At 49.4% G+C, this 25,680-nt stretch overlaps 3 protein-coding genes across 3 annotated transcripts; all 3 read left to right on the forward strand.

The window, feature by feature from the left end:
• Window positions 1–528: 528 nt before the first annotated feature.
• LOC149324498 (TNF receptor-associated factor 6-like) lies at window positions 529–2,303 on the forward strand. The gene has a single exon (XM_089565478.1). It carries the CDS (start codon window positions 583–585, stop codon window positions 2,182–2,184), a length of 1,602 nt encoding a protein of 533 aa, XP_089421604.1. The 5' UTR covers window positions 529–582; the 3' UTR covers window positions 2,185–2,303.
• A 9,966-nt stretch (window positions 2,304–12,269) lies between these two features.
• Window positions 12,270–14,570, forward strand: LOC149324499 (uncharacterized). Its single transcript, XM_089565516.1, has one exon. It carries the CDS (start codon window positions 12,353–12,355, stop codon window positions 13,751–13,753), a length of 1,401 nt encoding a protein of 466 aa, XP_089421642.1. The 5' UTR covers window positions 12,270–12,352; the 3' UTR covers window positions 13,754–14,570.
• Window positions 14,571–22,860: 8,290 nt separating this feature from the next.
• Window positions 22,861–25,680, forward strand: LOC149324500 (uncharacterized). Its single transcript, XM_089565511.1, has one exon. It carries the CDS (start codon window positions 23,624–23,626, stop codon window positions 25,211–25,213), a length of 1,590 nt encoding a protein of 529 aa, XP_089421637.1. The 5' UTR covers window positions 22,861–23,623; the 3' UTR covers window positions 25,214–25,680.

Genomic DNA, 25,680 nt, shown 5'->3' on the forward strand with positions numbered 1-25,680 from the left:
CCAACGTACAATAAAGCTTTACCTAGAATAATCATAAGCTCATAGCTAACTCCTCCTAAAACAGGATTGATCTTAAAGAAATTGTTAGAAGCCCTCGCCTTTTCACGTCGTCAATAATAAAGAACTGCAGTAAAGGGTAAAGACGGCTGAAGTCAGTCTCCGCTCACATAATCGCGCCAAATCGCGATTCTCACAGTCCGTACCAGGTGTCGCTAGCCGTTTCGTAGCCGTTTTCACGAGTGATCTCCGAGACTTTTTCGGCCTTTCGAAGTTCCTGTGCCACTCTTTGGTTAAAAACGACCTTTTGACAGCCGTCGCGTTAATTATGAAGAAAAATCCGAAGTACCGAATGTAATCTCTGATTACTGCCACGTATCCCACATATACTGTTATTGTAATCGACCCGTTCACTGCATACTGCGCTGATTGTTTAGCAGTCGAGCGTTCCTTCCCCAACGCCCTTTGCCGGCAGTGATAAGAACAACGGAATAATTGTGATAACTGTCGCTGACGGGTAGACGGCACACTCAGTCTGCTGTGAGAGACGCTCGAACTTGCAGCACCTGACAGTGTGCTCGAGCCATGGTGCCCGCAAGCGCCCAAACGGTATTTGGTTTCGGCAGTGGTCTGGACTGGCGGCCGACTAGTTTCGTGAACCCTTTCCCGTCGAGCAGAGTGTGCGGTGTCTGCGGTCTCGTTCCCTCCTCGGCGGCCATGTTGGCCTGCCGCCACCTCCTCTGCCAGTTCTGCTACGATAGCATCGGTGCCAAGCGCAGCCAATGCCCACTGGACAAAGAGCCGTTCCAGGAGGAAGACGTGGCGTGGACAACCATCGGCAGGGACAGCGTCCTCGGCCGCAAGGTACGCTGCTGGAATGCCGAGCATGGCTGCGATGCCGAGGACGTCGCATCCGCCATGTTGGAGCACTTCGCCAACGCCTGCCAGTTCCACGTCGTGAAGTGTCCCAGGTGCAGCGGGGACGTCCTGCATCGGGACATTGCGGAACATGCAGAGTGCGACTGTGTGCCGTCCCGCTCACCCGACCAACCGCTGGACGACAACTTCGCCAACGCCTTTATGGAAGTAAAAGAAGCGTTGGGTAAAATACTGGAAGGCAACGCTACATTGAGTAGGAAGCTGGATTCATTCGAGGACCGCCTTTGCCCTGGGGCCAATAGCACCTTTGCTACGCAGTCCACCGCTATAGCCGATGCCGCACCAGTCGCTCTTGAAAATAGTATTTCTGTGCTTAGGACCCAGGTGGAGGCCACTTTACCTGAATACCGAGCAGTGCAAGAAGCGTTGAACAAACTGTCAGATGAAAATGCCGCCCTGCAGACGAAGCTTGACTTGTTGGAGGAACATATCGACATGGAAAATGCAATGGCGACGCTGTCCACGATCGTATCTGATGCCCTGAGGGTCGCAATGGATAGAAGTACTTCATGTTGCCGGGCTGTAACGGAGGCGGCATTAGATAAGCGCTGCTGTCAACTCACTTCGGAGATCAGAGACGCTTTGGCGGGAAACGAGCGGACCATGAAAGAGGTGATCAGACGGGAATGTGAGCGGAACGTCCTTGGTCTGAAGGAGAGGATCGGAGAAGTCCTGCGTGACGATCGCAGGCTCGCTGAGGCCGGAGCTGCATCTCTGGAGACGGCTGAGAAACGAACGGAGCCAGTTGACGACGAGGTGAAAGCTATGGAACTGCTCGTGGTAGCGTCTCTCAGTATCAATAGCGACTTCCTTAGCAAATCCGTGCCGTACGAATGGACCATAGATGACTGGGCTGAATTCTGCGCGAAAGCACCCCTATCTCCTCAATATTTTACAGGTAATGACGGCCGGCCTAGCTACCACTATGGGTACCTCATTGTTCCCAGGGTATGCTTTAGTAACTCGATGGTTTGGCTTCGTGTATACATAATCGAAGGCTTGTTCGACAGGTTCCTAAAGTGGCCCATGGGTAAAAAGATTAAGCTGCTTTTCATCAATCCTTGCGAGAACAAGAGGGAACTTACTCTAGAGAGTGCAATTTCACAGGAACTAACAAGACCTCTTGCTAAATATAGTAAGAAAGTTCTGTTTTTAGGACGGTCGGATAAGATGCCTGTTCAGACATTGGACGAGCATGGCTTGATCGGTAACAACAAACTCCGCCTACGCCTCGAATTTAAACCATAGGTCTCTCTCTCTTCTTTTTTTGGTGTGAACTAATAGAGAGACGTGCTTTTCTGTATACCGCTTCTTCACGTTAATAAATGGGTTCGATATTTTTGGATCACTGGCGTGTTGATTTGCTGTTCGTCGTAAGCATGAACGTCCAGATTTCGCCTTCTTGTTCAAAGTTGCCTAGAAGCGTTCTTTTACAGCGTGCTTTACAATGGTTTCGACTTTCGCTAGTGCTTGCATCCAATCTTTCCTGAGAAAAAGGCTGAAGTTTTTATTTGATTGGTAGGCAACCTCGACATCCTGGCCCAGCCAAGGATGGCCTCTGAGGCTACCTGACCTTCTGTAAAGCTTTTACCATTAGCCATTCCTAAATTTATTTTCTCTGTTATTATTAGGTTGTTTAAACTTTTCAGACCCTCTGTACCACCGATCACTCTCTAAATTTTTATTAAATCCCGCAAAAAACTTCTCCTGTACGTTGCGCTTGGCGCATGATGGCCTTAGCTGCTTGATGTGTCATTAAAACCCAACACAAAACACAGAAAAGAAGTATCCAATTTGAACGTCTGGTGAAAACAGTAGTGGAGTTGTTTCTTTTTTTTCTCGTTAATTGCTTTCTTCGGCATGTGTACCATATTTTCGCCTGTAAAGCACACGATATCCATAAAGTTCACTCCCTGCACTTCAGTGCAGACGGTGCCTTTGATTTTCCGCCGGAATCAAGAAATTTTTTTCTCTGATTTGTGGGTATGTGGGGGTCAATGTTCCGAATCACCACATGGGCTACGATGTACTCCGGGGACGAGGTCTCCAGTCTAATTCAGACCACCAGCGGTTCCATTAAAATTCCGCCATCGCGACCTTGAGATTAGCAGCGGACCGCCAAAGCCACGTAGCCAGCGCGTGGCGTTATTTCAATGCGCGGTAAATGCGCGAAATCACGTTACCCTTCCCAGCATGCTGTGAGCCGTGGCTGATGATATGACTCTAGAGAGCAGGCACTGTACTTGGTCCTACCCACCCCTCTATTTGCTTCCAGCAACACCTGCTGAATGGTACTTCACATTGTTCTGTAGAGCATGCAAGCTGCTTTAGCATTCTTGCAGGAGTAGCTATATCTGGACGCAGTGACTGCAGCGGGTTCTCAATTAATTCGCCTATTTTTATGCCAGTCCGGATCGCTTCACTTGGGACAGCATTGTTCGGCAGTGCGTGAGAGCGGTCGTTTCTAAGCTGTAAAGCTCGTATTCAACAAACTCCAACAAAGTGGTCTCTTTGTGATTGACGTGGAAGCTTCGGCTGCGATTCTATTTACTTTTTAACGCGATAGAATCGAACGTCCCCCTCAGCAAAAAATCCCACGTCGGCGTTGTGACAAGATAATCCGGATTGTTCGAGAGTGTCGTGACGTCAAAATCACAACCACATGACGTCACTACAAAGCCACTTTGATTGCTTTCTTTTAAGAGAGTGCGTTGTTGGGCGAGTTGGTCAATCATTATCAACAAAGGTTACGACTCACACTCAAGCAAGCACTTGAAGGGTCGTCCTTGTTTGTGTGTGTGCAGTACCCTTTGTTCGCTTCTATTCGTGTGATATAAGTCAAAGAGTAGAGACTGCAGACATTTCAGGTTCAATTTTGTTCCTGATAAGTGTGCGCAGGCCATTGGGGCTGTTGAGGCTTGCACAAGACGCCGGGGACAGTGGGCAGCCAAATCCCTGGATCAGTAGCTTGGAACAATTGCCCGAATGAATTAATCTGCCGTCGATGTACATGCGTATCGGAGGTCACGAGATCATAAAACAATGGACTGACGGGGCGTGGTCGCCTCCTAATGAGTCAGCCTCGGGGTCGGATGATAGCATTGTGCTCTTTCCTATACCAGCTCCAGTATTTGTTCGCGTAGCAACGATATCTTTTTCCAGCGCTATCTTGCGAGGCTTCCCGGAATTAAAAAAAGAGAAAGCAATGTTTACCTCTGCACCTAGAGTCTCAGAAGCGGTTCTTTTCATCCTTCCGATGCTATGCCATGGGCGACACTCATGTGATGACATTAGTACCAGCCTTGTGACGCAATCGTTTTTCGTACAGCGTTCCCAGTGCTGTCATACGATTTCTCATTGTGTACTGTAATAGCCAAGTTTGAGGCTAGCTTGTGACAGGGATTCGAACCGACGACACATAAACCTTTAATAGTATGCCTTTCCAGACTTGTATATCAAAACTATGACGCAACCGTTTGTCGTACAGCGTTCCGAGTGGTGAAATACGATTTCTCGCTGCATATAGCTTACATGTGCTAGTCAAGTTTGAGGCTAGCTTGCAACAGGGATTCGAACCGACGACTAATGCACCTTCGGTTGTATGCCGTCCTAGACTTTCACATAAAACGTGTGATGCAACTCTTCGTCGTACAGCGTTCGTGGTGGTGTCATACACATAAACTCGTGCAAAATAACTTTAATGCATGTACAGTACAGACATTACGCCCAAACAGTGCTTCCAGGAATAGTAATACTTTCACATTCCCACACGTAAGCAGTATCAAATGTCTGTGGTGATTTTTTTTTGCCTTTTGTGGCTTATAAAAGCGTCGCTTTCGATACGAGTGGTCTCTTTGTCGTCAGAATTTTCTGATCTATCGATACTGGCCAAGATGCATCTTAGTCTTGAGCCACCGCTAATTCTTATTGCTTGTGTGTATCCTTGTTTGGTTGTAAGCGTTAAGCGTTTATTTTTTTCCAGAAATGTATACTCAGTTGGAAGTTTACGCTCTTCTTGGCCCTTGTGCTTCGTCATCGTTTTCTCGCATCACTTCGCATTTCTGCACGTATGTTTCGTCATTTCATTCCAGTCCACAGGCTCCATAATTACTTTCTTTATGGGGTTTGATTTTGCAATGCCTTTTGGTAGTTCTTAGTTCTATGTGCTCCTAAAAGAAAATATATGAGTCTGACGTCCTGCAAGGTCTCTTCCGATACCCCTGTAATTTATAGACCAGATTTTTTTTACCCTCGCACGCAGGCTGTGGGCGCGCTCCTACTCTCGACACCAGTCGCCACCTGTCGGCGCGCGCGGCCCGAGGGACTGCGGGTCGCGCCGGCGCCGCGCGTAGAACGCATGGTTACGTGTTCGCTTCTGCCGTTGTTGTGCTCCACCAGCTAACCTATGAGGGTGTGTGCTGTGCGTCAATACTCACATTTTCACTCTTCCAGACAGTACTGCGGATATCTTGTGCGCAGTTACTCGTTAACGTGACATCCGAGGGTAGTCGACCAGGTAGTGTGCGGACTGGAAACCGGCACTTCTAAGCAGATTTCTGCGCTGTCGTGTCCTTTGTTGTCGTCATTTACGTGCGATATCATCTATGAAAATTTTATGCATCAGAATGTAGATCTATTGATTTGACTCAGTGGAGTAGTAACTGGATAGGCGAGCTGCAGACTGAAGGTTGTTCCGACGGAGCGCGTGTTTTCGATCACCAGTACGTGTTCGGCATCCTTGCGCTGAGCTTGCTCTTGTTCCCATTAAACACATTTCATGCACAGGATTGTAAGCACGACCGCTACCGATTTCAGCTGCTTTTTCCGCACGCATGTCAGAGGTATCTGGGGGGTAAAGGTTTATCTATAGTATCTTTATGCTGTTGGTATCTACCTTAGTTTGGTTTGGTTTATTAAGGTTTTACGTCCCAAAGCGACTCAGGCTATGAGGGACGCCGTAGTGAAGGGCTCCGGAAATTTCGACCACCTGGGGTTCTTTAACATGCACTGACATCGCACAGTACACGGGGCTCTAGCATTTCGCCTCCATCGAAATTCGGCCGCCGCGGCCGGGATCGAACCCGCGTCTTTTGGGCCAGAGACGAGAGCCGTAACCACTGAGCCACCATAACGGTGCGGTACCTACCTTATTCATAGGAAAATATGCGCGATTTCATTACATTTCCACACTTAGCCAAACGGCTACGCAAGCTCTCACACGCGGCGAGAGCTCCTGAATAAAATAACGCGACTTCGGGCCTCAGAATTAGTGAAAGCTGGATTAGCTGCTCATATCTATTCAAGCTTCGATAAATTAAGCGAAAGTACGTTTTTATGCTTCAGGTTGCATAAACCATGACAAAATTTGTTCTCTGTTGGCGCTGCGACTAAGTTGAACTTACAGCGGTAATTTGTTGATAAACTGGCGCGGCGACAAGAAAGCCCTGTTTGTGGAATGGGGGGGGGGGGGGGGGGGGGGGCTTTATGGCCGGCCGGCAGGAAGGAATAAGAGTGCATAGGAAATGGAACTGCATGCTAGCCGCACACCTAATGCTTGATATTGAACAAAAAGTTTCTTTGCGGTGGAGCACCAAGACGGAATTCGATATAAGCACGAGCGCGTTCTAAGCGCCGGCACAATTAACCTGAATGTCAAACTAAATGTCATTAAAACGCGTCAATGTTATCGCTGTGATAACGTAAATACTTCCTGCAACACAGCCACGCAACGGAAGTAAGCTCGACAATGTTTTTTTAGCGCCCGAAGCGCGGCTATATGCACGCGCAGCCGCGGAACTGCCGCAGCCCCGCAGTCCCCAAAGAAACGCCCGCACCGCGGCGCGCCAGTCGGTGCAAAATGGCCGCGCCCAGGAAAGGCTCAAAATTCCCCAAGCGCTTCTTCCAGTGCTCAAAGTGCCAACGTCTCAAAATAGTGTTTCTACCAACTTCGCAGCAGCGCGCGATTTTCGAAGCGCCTACTAGGTGGAGCCACTTTCCCGTGCCGTTTTCACGAACGGCGGCTCAGCAAAAGCTTAGTGAGATTACAGTGACCTAGAATTAGTTCACTGTAGTGAGATATAGTGAGAGGACGGGAAAACAACCGTGGATGGCAAAATAGTGAAAAAATAGGCTAAAGAATGAAAATAAAGTTTGATAACACGTTTTGGCGGGCTAGTTGGTTAAGCATCTTGAATAAACAGCGCGAACGAAGACGAGCACAAAAGACAAGAAAACGGACGACACAGCGCTGACTAACAACTGAGGGTTTATTGCTGATCATACAAGTATAAATACATAGATGTCGGCAGAGAGAGAAAGGTATACAAAGTGCAAAAAAAAAACAAAAACAAAACATAAAAGTGACAACAGCAACAGAAGCGCGCTAGAAATCAGCGGAGATTATCAGCCCCGAGGAGTGACAGCTCTTTTTTGCAGTAGTGATAGCGAAGGAGTGCTTATACATGCATTTCCCTGCTTGAATATGTTGTAGGCCTCGATAATTTCCCGCGCAGTTTATTCCCGATTTTTGGCAATGACCTTAGTTTCACGATATAGCGGTACGCACTGTTCTTTCTCTGTCTTTGCCCATTCACAATCCCGGCAATGAATGCCGAGGTGACCGGAAACTACTTTTGAGACTTTATAGCTGTGTTCGCTCAGCCTTTTATTGATACATCGTCCCGTCTGTCCAACGTACTGCCCTCCACAGGGCAGAGGGATGTTATAAACAACCCCCTTATCACAAGGGACGAAGCGTGACTGGTGCTTAGTTGTGCACTTAGCCACTTTTCCTTTGATCTCATTAACAGATCGGCACAAACCAGCCAGACGATCGGGCGCGGAAAACACAACATCGACACCTGCTTTTTTCCCCACTTTTTTCAGGGAGTGTGAAATTCCATGTAGATATGGAATCACAGCGACACGTTTGCGGTTGTTGTCCGATTGCTGACCGTTCTAGAGGGTACCTGCGAGGAAAACTGCGAGGGAAATTATCGAGGCTAATTTCTAGCGCGCTTCTGTTGCTGTTGTCACTTTTATGTTTTGCTTTTTGTTTTTTTTGCACTTTGTATACCTTTCTCTCTCTGCCGACATCTATGTATTTATACCTGTATGATCAGCAATAAACCCTCAATTGTTAGTCAGCGCTGTGTCGTCCGTTTTCTTGTCTTGTGTGCTCGTCGTCGTTCGCGCTGTTTATTCAAGATAAAGTTTGAAATGAATTGAAATGTGTTTAGTGAATGACAATTAATCCAACAAAAAGTTCGATTGAAATAGACTAATTAGCTAATTAATTAGAAGCAAAAGTCGTTGGACGGTCGAATAGGCTGCACGGGGATGTATTATAGGAGTGCAGGAAAGCAGCAAAGGCGACAAATTTTAAGAACCAAAATACGTGATTGAGGTGAAAATGGGTGTAATCAGAGCGAGTGTAATTGATTAGGGTGATTAATTAAGAAATAATTAAATGAAGATGATTAATCAGTATCAATTAATGGCAAATAAATAGCTAATTGATGAGCTAATTAATGTCAATGCGTTGCTAATTAAGAGCAAAGAAGGGCAAAGGGTATCAAAGGAACCAAAGAGAGACAACGAGTGCCGTTGCTTTCGCATTCTCCCAATGCGAGTTGCCGCAGTGATCTCTAAATGGGAAGGATTGACTTTCACGAATTTTTACTGAGTGCAGAGTCCTCATTGTTTCAAACAGCCAGCTCGCTGCGACGCTCAGATCTACGTGAGCCAGTGTTTCCTCCTTTTACGGCCCTAAACCTGATAAGGCCGGATGGGGTAAGGACGACGGAAACTCTAATAACGGTCACAAGCACGGACAACAGGCTCAGTCGACTGTGAGCGAGACTTCCCAGGGTAGGGCACTGACAACAGTGTTCGGCTTCGGCAGCGGCTTCGACTGGCGGCCGACGTGAACCCACTCTTGTCGTACAGGGTCTGCAGTGCCCGCGGCCTCGTTCCTTCCTCAGCGGCCATGTTGCCCTGTCGCCAGCTTCTGTGCCAGCCCCGATTCGTCTATTTTTATTGCGAAAGCAATACTACGCTCATGAATGACCTTTCGCGTAGCGGCGGCCGGTAGCCGCTTTTGACCTATAGAATGACCTCTCACGTCATACCAGAGTGAGAGATGGGCTACCAAGTCGAGTCGTCGCGCAGCGGTGGCCGGTAGCCACGCGTGACCTTTATAATGACCTCTGACGTCATGCCATGCCTACTGACGTCATAGCGTGACGTCGTACCAGGGTGAGAGATGGGCTACCAAGTCGAGTCGTCGCGCAGCGGCGGCCGGTAGCCACGCGTGACCAGTAGACGCGGCGCACTGCGTTCTTTCTGTTGGAGGCGCCGCGCTTTTGCTTTCGCAGCCTACCAGGTTTAACCAAAGCGAAGCCCCCGCCAATTTTTTTGACGTCCGCTAACACCGGTATTACTCTCTTAAATGGTACCACAAAAAGGTTCTCTTTAACTCTTTACCTCAAAAACCCTACATTTAAAAACCGGTGGCCGGCTTCTCTGAAACACTTGGTATATATGAAGTAACGAAACTTCCTACCATCTGCAAACACAGGATGCCCCGATACTAACGCGACGTCGAAATCGAAGCAGCATGCACCGTGTAGAGAGGGCAAAGCAGGCCCTGTAGCTAATTGCAGTTTGCAAACATGCTACGAAAGTAAATGATCGAACAGAGTGGAAAACTAAGTTCATGAAAAATGTCTCAGATTACAAAGTGTGAATTATGAATGTTCTAGTAAGAAGCGTGGAAATAAATCCATTGCTCTACACAAAAATAAGAGGGGGGGGGGGGGGGGTAATAGACACACATGCTACGCTTTCACAAAAAATTGGAGAGCACAGGAATCTGCTGCATTGGTGAAATTCGACCCTTCGGGATGTATGCGTCAAGTGCCCGCCTGGCACACAGAAAGCTGGGGTTAGAACCGCAATGCGGGCGTGTTTCTTTTTTCGAATGGTCATTTTCGTGCGGACACACTGTATCGACAAGCTCTACCTACAGGTCCTGTGAACGCCACTCATGAGACCAGAAATGCTTTAGCATTAATAAATATTGCTGCCACGGGTAAACACAGGGTGCCATGTTGCTGGGGCAACGTAGAAACCAAGCTCATGCATACAAAGAAATAAAATCAATGAGCACTGTGGTAAAGAACTCGAAAGTGTGCAGACGTGGTCAACGTAGTAAAGTAGTATTTGGCCTAAGCGCTGCAAATGCTTACACTAAATTTGTAAAAACACACAAACGGTGATTCACTCTGTGCTGGAACAGAGGCTTAAGTATTCATCTGCGTAGCATGAGTTACAAGTGTTGCCCTAATCGCAGCTTCAGAATTCAATGGCGACAAAATTCAGAGGTTCGTCTGTTTTGGGATGATGATAAAGGACCCAGGTGGCTATCATCAGTCAGGGAAAAGCTTCCAACGTGGTATCTCTTGTATAAGGCGAGCCCACGATCAGTGGCGGCTAACCACCGCACGCAGCAAAGCTGCGGCGATCGCTTTAGAGGAAATCGCTGGCCATATAGCTTCAGCAGAGCTTCAGGACAGGACATGCCCAACATTATTGGGCAAAAATTCTCAATATTGGAATATTGAAAGGCATTGTTGTGGAAGCACTGAAGGTAATGGCCTATTATTAGGATGTGAACCAACATATTTCTTTTCAAGAGTTTCCATCACTCGCATCATCGAGCAGTCGATATGGCCTTAAAAAAACAATGGGGAACGCTTCTGACGATAGCGAAAGCGTTAACAGCAGAAAAAATTCAAGCCTGTCGAAGGGAAACCTGCGAATATATTGATTTTCATAGTGGAATCTACAATATATGAAAACATAAAATGCGTTCATAAATTGGTTTCCTTTCAAAAACGCTTTTGTCCAGAATCGTTGGGTATAACACCGGAACAACGGTTACACATTCTGTCCATAGATCAATTTGTGCACGACCGCAAGTCAGTCGTGTGATGCTGACTGAAAAGAACGCGCCAGTGTTTTTCGAGCATTCTTCCTCACAACATCCTAAGCACGTGAATAAAATTAATTAACTTGCAATTTAGCAGCACCATGTGCAAATTACGTGATACGCATGTTTACATCTCTATATGAAGAACCTTGTGACGACCCCACACACTGCGCGGGCCCTCATGGGACGGAGAGGCAAAGATACAACACTAGACTTGGTTCGAACGAAACGGATATATTCAAGAATTACTGGGGTGCCCAAGCTTACATGGTGCTGCGTTGACACCGGAGTCTTCGTCACAAGGAACGGAGGGGCTGCGGAGTTGTCCCTTATGAAAATGGTCTATAGACAGTCTATAGACTTGTCTTAGACCATATTACCTTCCTATAGATATTTCTTTTTGTCTGTTCATAGTCTATAGAGCATCTATGGCCATGGCCTGTGGTATGACCATAATTCTATAGATTGTCTATAGACTGTCTGTAGCATTTGTATTGCTAGCTGTAGGCTGTTCTCTAGGGTTTGTCTACTGAGAGTCTATTTCTGCCTCTGTTGCTGCCCCTATTACTGTAGTAATGACGTCGTAGGTGACGTCATGCGCATGGGCAGTAAGTTTCCGGTTTCGACATACTACGCCATTTGATAACGTCATAAGTATTTGTTATTTTTATTACTTTTTGTAAGTATTAATTAATTAATCTGAATGAATTACAGCCCCGCCGCGGTGGCTCAGTGGTTACGGCGCTCGGCTGCTGACCCGAAAGACGCGGGTCCGATCCCGGCCGCGGCGGCTGAATTTCGATGGAGGCGAAATTCTAGAGGCCCGTGTACTGTGCGATGTCAGTGCACGTTAAAGAACCTCAGGTGGTCGAAATTTCCGGAGCCCTTCACTACGGCGTCCCTCATAGCCTGAGTTGCTTTGGGACGTTAAGCCCCTATAAACCCCGAACCAAACCTAATCAATGAATTACTTTCGTGTTACGACATACCACACAATGTCGATGACGTCATCAGTTTGATTCACAACTAGGGGTGGGACAACTGCGGACGCACACGCCGGCGAGTCATGAGCCTACAAAGGCTTTCGCCTTAAAAAAAATGGCTGGCTGGCCAACATTTTGTTCAAGTGCGCCTGTGCTTTTCTTCACGAGTGCGAGACGTTTCTCAGCCGGAGTAAATTGAACGTGCGTCTGGACAGCCCTGCCGTAGCCTCTTCACCGAGCCCCGGCTGCGCTCAGAGTTATCAAAAGATTTGGAGCCTTGTGCTCTGCCATCCGCTCTTTTCCCGGATGTAATAGGAGCGGCGGCGTGCGTGTCCGAGGTGCCCTTGACAGAATATGATAACGGTCGCTCTCTGATAAGCAGCCTCCGTCGCCTGGGAGCGAAGCATTCGAGGCTCCGCTGCTCGAGCAGTAACCTTCAGCCATGGCTCCCTCCTGCACCCAGACAGTGTTCGGCTTCGGCGCCGGACTCGATTGGCGCCCGACCATATTCGTGAACCCGTTCCCGTCGACCAGTCTGTGTAGCGCCTGCGGTTTCGTTCCCTCCACGGCGACCACGTTGCCTTGCCGCCATCTCCTGTGCCAGCCGTGCTACGACCGAAGCGCCGGTAAACATGGCCACTGCCCCCTGGACATGGAGCCGGTGCAGGACGAAGACGTCGTGTGGTTGTCCACGTCCAAGGACAGTGTCCTCCGCCGCAAGGTACGCTGCTGGAATTCCGAGCACGGCTGTGAATTCGAGGACGCTGCGTCCGCCGTGTTGGAGCACTTCGGCAACGCCTGCGGGTTCCACACCGCGAGTTGTCCCAGGTGCGGCGACAAGGTGCCTCACCGCGACATCCCCAATCACCTGGAGTCCGGGTGCGCGCCTTCCAGCAGCCGCGAGCAGCCGGTTGGCGACAACCTTGTCAACGCCGTTCTGGAAGTTAAGGAAGCGCTGGGAAAAATAGCGGAGGAAAACGCCTGCCTGCACACGAAACTGGATGCTTTCCAAGAGCGCTTCGTTACGGACAGTTCATCCGTGGTGCTGCCCACAACTCCCGCCGACGTGATGACGGCCATCGTTGAGGAAACGAGTTCGGCTTGCCAGGTGGCAAATTTGGCCGTGTTGGCTAAGGAAGTCGCCTCCCAGGTGAAAGAAGCTGTGACTTGCAACGAAGAGACCATAAAAAAGGCTGTCAGCGAGGAATGTGACCGGCAGATACAGGCTTTTAGGGAGAAAATCCCCCAAGCGGCAGCCGGAGGGCAGAAGGTGGTGGACACTGCGTTTGCATTTTTAGAGGAGCTAGCTAAGGAACAGTGTTTGAAAGAGAAAGGCGAAGAGAGGCCAATGCAACTACTAGCTGCCGTTTCTCTCTGCATCACGAGTGACGTGCTGGCATTGTCGCTGCCGTACACGTGGACAATACCTAAATGGGATGAATTTCGTGAGAAAAAAAATGCTTCTCGCGAATATTTCACGTCTATCCTTGGCGAAGCTAGCTATCACTTGGGGTACCTGATAGTACCAGAGCTATGCTATTCCAAACCTGCCAACATGATTTGGTTTCGAGTGCACGTGTTAGCAGGCTTGTTCGATAACTTCTTGAAGTGGCCCATGGATAAAAAGTTGCGGGTGCTTTTTTTTCATCCCATTCATACGGGGAGTCAGTATGTTTACACAAGTGGCTTTGAATGGATGACTCAAGCTGACACCCTTTCCGGTTTCACAAAGCAAGTGGTGGCGACAGGCTACTCGCAGACATTGTTCGTTCGTGAGTTGTGTAGCAATCATGTTTTACTCCAATGCAATTCAGTTGCAATGCAAATTCAATTGGTGAGCTAACTAGTAGTGCGCCTCAGCATTTTGCTTTGTGTTTCATATCTTTTTTTTCTCCTGTGCATCAATTTCAGAAGCAGTATCACATTTCATTTAGCAAGCCGTTCAACTGGGCTAGTTGGTAAACATTTCATGCTTTAGGTGCATCGCTTTCTGCACTGAAAGTTCGAAATAAAATTACCAAATGCAGTCGCAAAGGCAATGTTCCCCGCTGACCCGAGGCTGTGACTGAAGCCGTGAATGAGCCACGAAAATAAAAAGCTGAACTTAAAAATCGATTTGCGCTTTAAAATGAATTGCCGCAGAGCCGGCTTCCGAAGTTTGTGAAAATAATCGGGACGGGGAGGAAAACGTTCAGTAAAAGTTTCGTTAGAACATGTGGATTACGAAAAACCCCGCAGTAGCCATTTAATGCTTTTAGTGCTTTTACTAGTTGTCGTTAGTGTCAGATATTTCATTTTTATTGAACTTTATTACTCTCACGGCCAGTCAGGCGTTACAGAGATGTGTGGGAAGATAACGCGAAAAAAAAAACAATAGGGGTTACTGCATGCAAGTAGAAACAGCATCCTTAAATTTGACATGGTTCATAATGGTGGGGACGGAGGAGGGCAGGTGCTTCCAGGGCGTGGCAGTTTTGGGGACAAAAAAGTTTATGAAGTGGTGAGTCTTGCACTGTGTGATATGAACCTTTAGGTGGTGATCTCTGGGGAGCTTTAGGCTATTGTTAGTGCAATATATTTTATGAAAAAGGCACAGGCAAGAAATGCGACGTCATATGCAAAGATCTGGAAGATTAAGTGCTCTTTTCATTTAGGAAACACTGGCATCGCATGAGCAATTACTCCATAAATATTACAGAGCGATTTTGGACTGATTCAAGTAAAGCATTATGAGAGAGTTAGTGTGTGCATACCATATTGAGGCAGCGTACTCAGTATTCGAGCGCACTAGAGTTTTATACAGCACTTGTTTTAGAGGGAGAGGGAAAAGTTGCGACGGATGAAACCAAGCATGCGGTTAGCGTCATTAGTGCTATATTCAATGTGCGCATGGCTGACTTTAATTTTCTCCGCGAAAACTATGCGGTGTACTAGCCACCGCATAGCTAGTCCCCTAATGTCATTTATTTTACATGTCCAAAATTCTTGGAGGAAAATTTTGAACATTGGAAAATTGTAAGTTACTGTTATGGAACTATTCAAGGCAATGGTACACTCTTCCGAAGTGTAGCGAAATGCTTCTTTTAGCGTTTTGCATCACTGTTATCGAGTAGTTAAGGCTGCCATGGAAAAACAGTGGGGAACTGTTTTAACTATTACAAGAACGTTAATAGCAAAAGAATGCAAGCCAGCTGACGGGAGATATGCGGATATATTGGTTGTTGTAATGAAATTTCACAATATGTAAAAAATTTGCATTCAGAAACGCTTGACCGTTAAAAAGTGGTGTTCTCCAGAATTTTTTGGTGTGGCCCCCTAGAAATTCAGATTGCGTACCAAGCGCGGCCTGCACGAAAGTATGTGTTAACGTGGGCGGTTAGGCAGCTACACACGGCTTCTCTTTACATTTTAGCCGCAAAGAAAGAAAAAATTACACAGCCGATTTGCGTAGTTAACCAAAAGCGAAGTAGGTGCGCTAACAATGCTTACTGCTGATGTACCGGCATGGTATTGCCAGGCCTGGCGGACACCAAAAAAACGGTGAATTATCTTAACTAGTAAGCTGGTTAAACGGATACAGAAGCCAAATCTTAAAATTGAACAAATACGCGGAAAATATATTCTCAGAATGTGATTACACCGAAATCCAGTCGTCATCTGCGCATATTTTTTAGCTGATGGTTTTATTTTTGATGTTTTATGAGCGCGCGCCAAGCCCTCCCGGCCGGCGGAAGGTGAAGAGCGTGACGCGATTACGAAGTTGCATTCCCGCGGCGACAAATTTGGCGGCGCCGTTCGGTGCATGACGCCTCGCTTCGGACTGCAGTCGTTGTTGTTACTGCCTTCTTCAGCGCGTCCAATGCTCATAAATGGGCCACCGGTCTTTCGCTTCGTCTCCTGTCGCCCATAAGAAAACGTAGGAGTAATAAATGTGCTTTATTTTAAGGCGAAAGCCTTTTAATGCCTCATACTGCCGTGACCAAGACGTGTTAGCAAATGTGTCCGCGGTTCAGATTGGTTGAAATGGGCGTGACGTCAATGCGCGCGAATTTCAAACGGGGCCAATTGTACTTTGGCTAGTAATCATGCGACCAGTTAAATGGATGGTATAGTGATGCTCCAAGTAAGTGGGACTGAGTTTAGTTAATGTCGTGTCCGGTCGCTGTGTTGAATGCAGCGAAAGACGCACACGGTACTTTAAGACTTCGTTTATTTAAAGCCGATGAGGGTGCGACCAGCGTCGACCGAGGCAGGAGCCGAACTGGCCGCCCGAAGAAAGGAGGGAGCGGAGAAGCGTCCACGGGAGGGAGTGGCTTCCCAAAACAGGAGGAGGATGCGGGGGCGCACCATGGGGGGGCATCTGGCGACAGCGTGCGACGAGGGGCAAGTGGTCGTTAGGAGGAGGATGCGAGTGGTCGTTAGGAGGAGGATGCGAGTGGTCGTTAGGAGAAGAATGCAGGGGCGCGCACACACAAAAGCAATAAGGGGACACAACACTTCCTTCCCCCTTAGAAAGTTGCCTGGTATCGTGCAGGGGGTCGGCGCTCACGCGTGGAGGCGCGCTGGCTTTGTGCGCTCGGGGGAGAAACACTTGTAGGCTGGCTGTTGTTCGCTGTGGCTCCTAGGTCTGTCCTGGGCGAAGTCTCTTCTTCCGGGAAGAGGTGCCAGGCTATGTGGGAAGATGGTGCACGTGTTCTCTCCGCTGGCGGACAGCTCTCAGACGGCGTCGTAAATCTACGCAGCTGGTTGAGATGTCGGCGCGCTACTGTGCCATGTATGTTGACGAGCCAAGAGCGCAGGCCTATGCGTCTGACAATTGTAGCTTCCTCCCAGCGTGGCTTTTTCAGAAACTGTCGGGCGAGGACGCGCTGCCCCTCATTAAGCGTGCCGCAGCGCGGAATTGCTTTTTCTTCCCGGAACGTCTCTGCCTTTGGCTCGGGGAGGATGGCTGTGAGCTGGGTTCGCATTTCACGCTCGAACATCATTTTCGAGGGGGTCTCGCCTGTTGTGCTCTGAACCGTCGTGTGCTGCTTGAAGAGAAAGCGCGCAAGGCGGCGCTGCAGCGAGCCTGTCTGATCTCTTTCAAGGGCGCGTTTTAGCTCGGCTACGTAGCGCTCGGCTTGTCCGTTTGTCGCTGGGTGGTAGGGGGCCGATGTAACTGATGAGATCCCGTTGTCGCGATAAAACTTGAGGATCTCCGCAGACACAAACGGTGTTCCGTTGTCCGACACTACCTTGCGCGGCAGGCCGAACGTTGCAAATAGTGATCGGAGGTTGTCAATGACTGCTGCCGAAGTCGTCTGTCCCATTTGCCTTATCTCAAGCCACTTTGTGTAGGCATCTACGACCACAAGGAAAGTGCAGCCCTCAATTGGTCCTGCAAAATCAATGTGCAGTGTGTGCCATGGTGTGTCTGGCTTTTCCCATTCTGGGACAGGAGCTTTCGGCGGGGCGCTCCGGCTGCTCTGGCAAGGCTTGCATTCTCGCACCACTGTTTCGATGTCGTTGTCAATGCCAGGCCACCACATGTAGCTTCTGGCACACTTTTTCATTGCAACGATGCCCCGATGTCCGGCGTGGATGAGAGACATAGCTTGTGCGCGTAGTTCTCTCGGCATCACAACTCGGGACCCAAATATGATGCAGCCGCGATGGGTGCTCAACTCTGTAGCTCGCCTGCGGTAAGCGTCGAAGTTGTCCCCTTTGAGTTTATGCACGTTGCCTTGTTGAACAGCTGTGTAAACTAGCCGGAGAGCTGCGCACTTCTGCGTAGATGCTGCAACTGTGCCTGCTGTAAGCGGAGGTTCTGGCAGTGCTTCGAACATCAGAACGTCTCCTGGTGGAAATGGTTCGTCAACAGTTGCGTCTAGTGGCAGACGGCTTAGCGCATCGGCGTTTTGATGTTTACTCCCATTGCGGTAGACCAGAGCGTAGTCGTACGCTGAGAGTTTGATGCACCAACGTGTCATTCGCGGAGACAAAGTTGGTGGCATAGGCCTTTGTGGTCCCAGAATGCCCAATAGCGGTCGGTGATCGGTTATAAAGGTCACCTTCCGGCCGGCAATGTACTGGTGAAAATGTGTCGCCGCGTAGACGATGGCTAGCCCTTCTTTGTCAAGTTGCGCGTAGTTGCGTTCTGCTTGCGACAACGTACGTGAGGCGAAGGCGATGGGAGCTTCCCTTCCTTGCTCGTCAGTTTGCGATAGAACCGCGCCGACTCCGTACGGTGATGCGTCGCAAGCCAAAAGCAGAGGCTTCCTTTCGTCGTAGTGGCGGAGGACTGTACATCTTCGAATCAGGTCTTTCAGGGCATCGAATGACTGCTGATGGCGTGGCGACCATGTCCATGTCACATCTTTCCGAAGGAGTTGGTATAAGTCGTTGACCACGGTAGCTCTTTGTTCCAAGAACCGGTCGTAGAACGTCAAGAGTCCGAGAAAAGCCTGTAGCTCCTGCTTGTTTGTTGGAGCTCGTGCTTCTGTGATCGCTCGCACTTTGTCCTCGGTAGGGTGAATGCCTTCCGCATCAATTCGGTGTCCCAGAAATTGCACCTCTGGCACCGCAAAACAGCACTTCGATTTGCTTATGCACAAATTAGCGTTTGCTAGCCTTTCGAGAACGAGCTCTAGGCGCACTGCATGCTCTTCAGTGGAAGTGCCACTGATGATGACATCGTCAAGGTAGACACAAACTCCTGGGATGCCCTGAAGCACTGTCTCCATGAATTTTTGAAATATGGCCGGGGCTGCAGCTACGCCAAAAGGCAGTCGCTTGACTTTGTACAAGCCTTTCAGTGTGTTAATTGCCAATAATTCAGCAGTTGACTCGCTCACCTTCAGCTGCTGATACGCCTGGGTGAGGTCCAATGTGCTGAAGACTCTTGCGCCACGCAGTACACTGAATACTTCTTCAGGTGTCGGTAGCGGGTAAGAGGACGCTTTAGTCGCAAGATTGACGGTGCTCCGGTAGTCTCCGCAGAGGCGTATGGTTCCGTTCTTCTTGCGAACTACGACAAGTGGTGTGGCCCATTCTGAATGCTGCGTCGGCTCGATGACACCTTGCTGCTCCAGTTTGTCCAACTCTTTTTCAACTGAAGCTCGGAGAGCAAAGGCACCGGCCTGGCCTTCAGAAATTTGGGTTGCGCGTTGTCCAACAACTCCAGTGTGACCGGGGGCCCTTCGTTTCCTGGAATCTCTTCCGAGAATACTCTTTCGTATTTCTCTTGCAGTTGCTCAACCATGTTCTGGCTCGGCGTCTGGTGTATGCCGCATATCATCACGCCTAGTGGAGAAAACCAGTTTCTCCCTAGAAGGCTTGATCCTGTGCCCTTCACAACAAGCAGAGGTAGCGTATGGGTCTGGCCGTTGTAGTTAACCTGCACGTTGGCAGAGCCCAATAGTGGCAGATTCTGTCCTGACCACGTTCGCAGGTGCGTGTCGTCTTGTTGCAGGGCGGGTGCGTCAGATGGCCATGAAGTTCGGAACGTGTCCTCACTGATCAGAGTACAGGCTGCGCCGGAGTCCACCTCGAACTTAATCAGCTGGGGATGTACGCTTACTTCTGTAAAAATCTTCGGTCGCGTGCCGAGATTCATGGTGTTCAGGTCGTACAACACAGATGGTGTTGCTGATGTTGCTCCATGGAGATCAGATAGCGGCGTATTCTCTGAGGCTTTGACGCTGTGATTAGGCTGGGAAGGTGACTTTATCTTGGCAAGTCTCCGTTTCGTAATGCATGCTCTTTCGATATGCCCTCGCTTGTGGCAAAAATTACACGTGGCTGACTGGAATCGACATCCCTGGGGGTTGTGTTGGTCATCACACCGCCAGCAGCGTTGTGCCTTTTTGACCGATTTTACAACAACAGAAGGCTTGCGCACCTGGTTGCTTGTCTGGTGTACCGGCTCGGTGTTCCGGCGAATCCCTCTCTGCTGGTGACCGGCGCTCTCCGCTCGAACGGCGATGTCGTAAGCTTTGCTGAATGTGAGGTCCTTCTCAGCGAACAGGCGCTGCTGCAGTGACTCGTCACTCAGTCCGCACACAAATCTGTCGCGTAACATCACGTCCAAGGGAAGCATGGTGGTGTTAGCAGAAGAAGCTGCGTCTCCCTCCTGCCCGGTAGCTGTTGTCGACAGCGTTCCAAAATTGCAGTCGGCAGCGAGCTTCTTGAGCGCGGCTACGTAGGCGCTCACAGTTTCTCCTCCCAGTTGATCTCGTCGTTGGAAGCGAGCCCGGCTGTAGACCTCGGATGGCCTTGGGTCGTAGTGCTTTTGCAGCGCTTTTACGATGTCGTCGTAAGACACTGCCGCTGGTGTGCTTGGCTGAATAAGGGCGCAGACAGTATCGTAGGTCTGCTCCCCGCACAGCGTCAGCAGGTTGGCCCTCTTCAAGGCTGGGTCTGTGATGTTGTTAGCTTCAAAGTAGAACTGAAGGCGTCCAACCCACGATGACCACGATGAGCCGTTGAACTCTGGTATCTGATTGGGAAACCCTCGCGTAGCCATGGCTTGTCAATAGCGTTGCGTAGCGCGGGTCGAATCCACTTTCTCGTCGCCACTGTCGTGTCCGGTCGCTATGTTGAATGCAGCGAAAGACGCACACGGTACTTTAAGACTTCGTTTATTTAAAGCCGATGAGGGTGCGACCAGCGTCGACCGAGGCAGGAGCCGAACTGGCCGCCCGAAGAAAGGAGGGAGCGGAGAAGCGTCCACGGGAGGGAGTGGCTTCCCAAAACAGGAGGAGGATGCGGGGGCGCACCATGGGGGGGCATCTGGCGACAGCGTGCGACGAGGGGCAAGTGGTCGTTAGGAGGAGGATGCGAGTGGTCGTTAGGAGGAGGATGCGAGTGGTCGTTAGGAGAAGAATGCAGGGGCGCACACACACAAAAGCAATAAGGGGACACAACAGTTAATTAACCAATTAGCCTAATTAACTCTTCTAGTAGGACCAGATAAATAAAACTGAGTAGGAAATTGGTCGAGTTGGGGAATCGAACCAGGGTCTCCGGAGTGCGAGAGATGACGCTAACCCGTCCGCCATGCCAGCTCGATGGTTTGGAATGAACAAAGGCGCGTCTAGTGAATGCGGTGTCCTCGTTCACTCCCATCTTACTCCCTTCCCTTATGGCGAGGTTCAGTTGCGCATCGAGATATGCGAGACAGATACATTTCCTTTCCTCAAAAACCAATTTACCGCCGAGCAAGGCGTAGAGCCGAACGGGCGATGGCGTTCTGTGGATTCCCTGGCAGCGTTGCAAGACTGTCGCGTTCCACTCTTATAGAGGCGAAGCTTAACATCTTAACCACACATCAGTGACACAAGCAGCAGCACTGCGCTTAAGGCTTTCGCCTCACCGCACTTTTGGTGAACGAAGTGCCCCCCTGAATATTTTTATTTAGAGTGACGATTCTGCCCCCTTTCGGCTTAAGAGGGACATCGGTTTGTTGACATCCATGGTTCCCCTCCTAACCACCAGATGACGCCACTAGTCTTAACATCGTCGTGCCTCTTTTTTAAAAGTAAGAATGTTAGAATGGGCGTAAGGTCCGAAAAAAAAATAGCTGCATTTAGCGCGCGTAAGCGTGCGTATTGTTACGGTATGTGGACAGCATCGATTAGCATCTTGCCATATCTGCGTACGCAGTGAGCAGACGACAGACAGACGACGAGCGGCCGACACAAAGCTTCTAGAGCACTGTAACAAAACTAAAAACTGGAAAAGCCACGAGTAGCGATGGCAGTCGTGCTCCTGCGGGAACGGTGGACGCGCGGGTGTTATGACGTCTAGTCGCAGCTTCCGCAGGCGGCCGCCAGGTGCAACGATACGGCAATAATTCGCGAAAAAAAACGTGCTATCAGCCTTTTTCGCTAAAATGCTTGTCGCATTTATCAGTGTTAGCAGTCAAGCTCTTGTTTACATGTAAAAGAGCCGCTCCAAAAGTTAGGTTCAGTATCCGTTTAACTAATTTCTAATAATTAACTGTTTAACTATTAGAGCTATGCGCCTGGTTGCAATTAGATATTTGTAGCCAGCCTTTAGTAATAGGCATATCAGTTTTTAGAATTTCGAAAACGCGGTTACCCTTGGCGCTGTGGCTCGACAAAATTTGGCTTTTTGGACTAGTTACGTGCACTGGAGGGGTTGCTTTTCCTGCATGCTTTCGATAGCGCATGTATTTTCGTACGATGCAACCATATTTTGTCGAGCCACAGCGGTGAAGGTAATCGCGTTGTCGAAATCCTATAAACTTCTATGGCTATTACTAACGACCGGCTACAAATATCTAATTGGACTAGTAGCCTAACTCCAATAGTTGCAGAGTTAGTTATTAAAAATTAGTTAACCAGTTTTGCTACTTAATACGATTCGCCGGCTTTCTGGTGTCCGCCAACACTGGTAATGCCATGCCGCAAAAGCTGTATTTCTACCCCGAGAAGCCAATTTATGAGAATTTTTGAAAGTGTTCGCTGAAACACCCGGTATATTTATATGCAACGCAAAGTGAACCTGCGTACTATGAGGCCGCTCCACCTTCACATCGGCTAAGACGCGGTACGCGGCGTCGCCATCTCCTTCGCGCTTCAAGCTCATTGAGAGAGCTTGAAGCTCGCTATTCACTTGGTTGGTGCCTGTTAATGCCTCACATTATGAAATTCTACACTGACCGTGGTTAAGCATCGTTTGTCAATATTGCGGCATGCTGCGGAGTAAACTTCGTCGTTACAAACTTCGCTATCTGCATCATGCTTCCTTTCATTACTTGGTCGGACATGAATCGTCGGCCAGCGTTTCCTAGCCACCTTTCTGTTGAAAGCGGGATGGATTTGTCTCGCTGCGCCTGTTCAAAGGCCTCTCCTGAGTTCTTTCCTTCCTCCATGGGCGATCTGGATATAAATCCTGAGTTCTTAATGGCCAAAATGCCTGTATGGCGCGCAAAACGATCTTCGGCCAGAAACGACTCTCGTCTTGCTTATAAAAAAAAAAACGAGGATGTAATTTACTGGCTTAGAACTATATGCTTCCAATCCAGGTGATTCTCGCGGTATTGCTCGCACGCCACGATTGTGCCCCGTCTCTGTTGTTTACAATCTGATACCGTCCCTGCGATAACGGCAGCGAGGCGGAGGTACGGGTGAACGCGACTGAAAGATTGATAACGGTCGGCCTGTCGTCGACGGTCGCGCCGGAAAAAACAACCGGCTGCAAACCGGCGATAAATGATCATTACCCAGACTTTACAAAACACGAGAGAAGCTGCATGAAAAATAATAGGAGTCAATGCGTAAGGCTTCCATGGCTGATCTTCCCACACTCGAAACGGCTCTCCCGTATTGCTGCACGCTAGCCCTTCACTTTCCCGGCCGTTCGCCTTGTAGTTCGAGTATTCGATGACAGATGGCGACTCCCGCCTAGTTGGGGTAGAGTTCCTGTATATGCTCCCGCAGGTAGCATATACAGTAACTCTAAGTTGGGGGAGCCGGAAGCTAAAACTATGCTAGAACCGTGGCCTCCGCGATGGAAGTAAAGCTGGAGCAGATCGCGGCGGCCACGCTATTACAGCCAGAGTTGCAGTATTAGATGACAGATGGCGCTAGCCGCCTAGCTGGGAGCCGAGCGCTAGTAGTGTCGGAGTTGCTTGCGCGGAAAGAAAGGCGCAGGAGAACGCAGCCAACGCTTTATTGGGCCGTAGGGGCGAAGAAAGGTGCCGTCAGCTATGGCCCCCGCAAGCACCCAGACGGCGTTCGGCTTCGGCAGCGGCTTAGACTGGCGACCTACTTGTTTTGTGAACCCATTCCCGTCGACCAAAGTGTGCAGTGCTTGTTGCCTCGTGCCTCCTACGGCGGCCATGTTGCCTTGTCGCCACACCCTCTGCATGTCCTGTTACGGCGGCGGCGCTGGCACGCTCAACCACTGCCCCGTAGACAAGGAGCCTTTCCAAGAAGAAGACGTAGTGTGGTCAACGCTAAGCAAGGACAGCATTCTCGGTCGCAAGGTGCGTTGCTGGAACGTAGACAATGGCTGTGACGTCGTGGGTACCGCCTCCGCCATGCTTGAGCACTTCGCCGAAGCCTGCCAGTTCCACGTCGTTATATGCTCCAGGTGCAGCAAGAAGGTCCCCCATCGGAGCTTTGCGGAGCATCTGGAATACGAGTGCGTACCGAGCCGCGCACGCGAGGAACCGGTGGACGATAACTTCGCCAACGCCTGCATGGAAGCCAAAGAAGTGTTAGGAAAAATCTTGCAAGTGAATGCTTCCTTGCAAGCGAAGTTGGATTCATTCGAGGAGCGTCTGTGCCCTGAGACCAACGGCACCGTGGCGGCCCAGTCCACTAGTATAGCCGACGCAGTGACAGCCGCCCTGGAAAACAGGATTTCGGTGTTTAGAACCCAGACAGAGGGAGGTTCAGCTGAATGCCGAGAAGTGAAAAAAGCGTTGAAGAAACTTTCAGATGAGAATGCCGCTGTGCAAGCGAAGCTAGACTCGTTCGAAAAGCGCTTCGACGAGGGCAGAGAAATGACCACACTGTCCACGATTGTGGCTGACGCCGTCAGTGCCGCTGTGGAAAAAGCCGGTTCTGTGTGCTGCTTGCAAACCGAAAGGGCAAACCAAGTCACTTCGGAAATCAAGGGCGCGCTGGCCGAAAACGAGCGGGTCATTAAAGACATGATCAGCGAGGAACGTGACCGGAACGCGCTGGTCTTTAATGACAGGTTGGCAGGAGTCTTGTGTGAAGACCGTAGAATGGCGAATGCCGGACCTTCACTTCCGGAGGTGTCAGCTAAAATACTGACGGCGCCAGTGGAAGACGAGACGAAAGCCCTGCAACTCTTGGCCATTGCGTCCTCTCTCAGTATCACTGGCGACTTCCTCAACAAGTCGGTCCCGTACGAATGGACCATAGATGACTGGAGTGGATTCTGCGAGAAAGCGCCCACGTCTTGCGAGTACTTTTCAGGTAACGATGGCCAACCTAGCTACCACTACGGATACCTCATAGTTCCGAGACTATGCTTTGACAAGTGCCACATTTGGCTTCGTGCGTATGTAATCAGAGGACTGTTCGATACGTTCCTCAAGCGGCCCCTGGAGAAGACGATGAGGTTGTGTTTGGAGTGCCACAATGACCGCAAAAGACGGCTAACAATAAGCAGCAAATTTATGCCGACAAAGAAACAGCGTCTTTCCAGTGTCAAGGAAGCTGTGTGCGTAGGAGTCTCAAAGTCGGTGACTGTTCGTGAACTGGAAGAACGCGGCGTGATCGAAGAAAACAAGCTCCGCCTACGACTGGACTTCCTACCGTAGCTCTCTGTGGCTTTCGGGGTGAAAGGAGGTAGCCCCATGTTTTTCGTATAGGATTACAGTGCTGAGACGAGAATTTTCGCGTTGCTGCAGCTCGCCTTGCTGGAAAGCAGTCGAGCGAAAGACGACAAACATGCAGCCACAAAATGTAACAAACTCGACTCAGCAGTAATAAACAATGTGTTCTCCAGTTACTTTACAAGTATTCGGTAATTATCGCGCTGGTAATTGCTTACCAATGCATCCTTTTGTAGACAGCCCGGGAGAAATTTATAAAACTCTCGATAGCTTAACATCATTTTCAATCGCCGACATCGGGGCTACATTAACGCAATGTTTTTAAAAGGCACGAAAATATATCCCTTCATCATTCTGCCTCAAACATTTCAGCAGTCCTTAGATACTGGTACGATGCCCTCGGGCTAGAAAATAGGGAAGGTCGTTCCAATAAATAAATCTTGAAAAAGGCA

This window comes from Amblyomma mixtum, unplaced genomic scaffold (genome assembly GCF_055824585.1).
Source record: "Amblyomma mixtum isolate Tamu unplaced genomic scaffold, ASM5582458v1 scaffold_29, whole genome shotgun sequence".
In the NCBI taxonomy this organism is placed as follows: Eukaryota; Metazoa; Arthropoda; class Arachnida; order Ixodida; family Ixodidae; genus Amblyomma; species Amblyomma mixtum.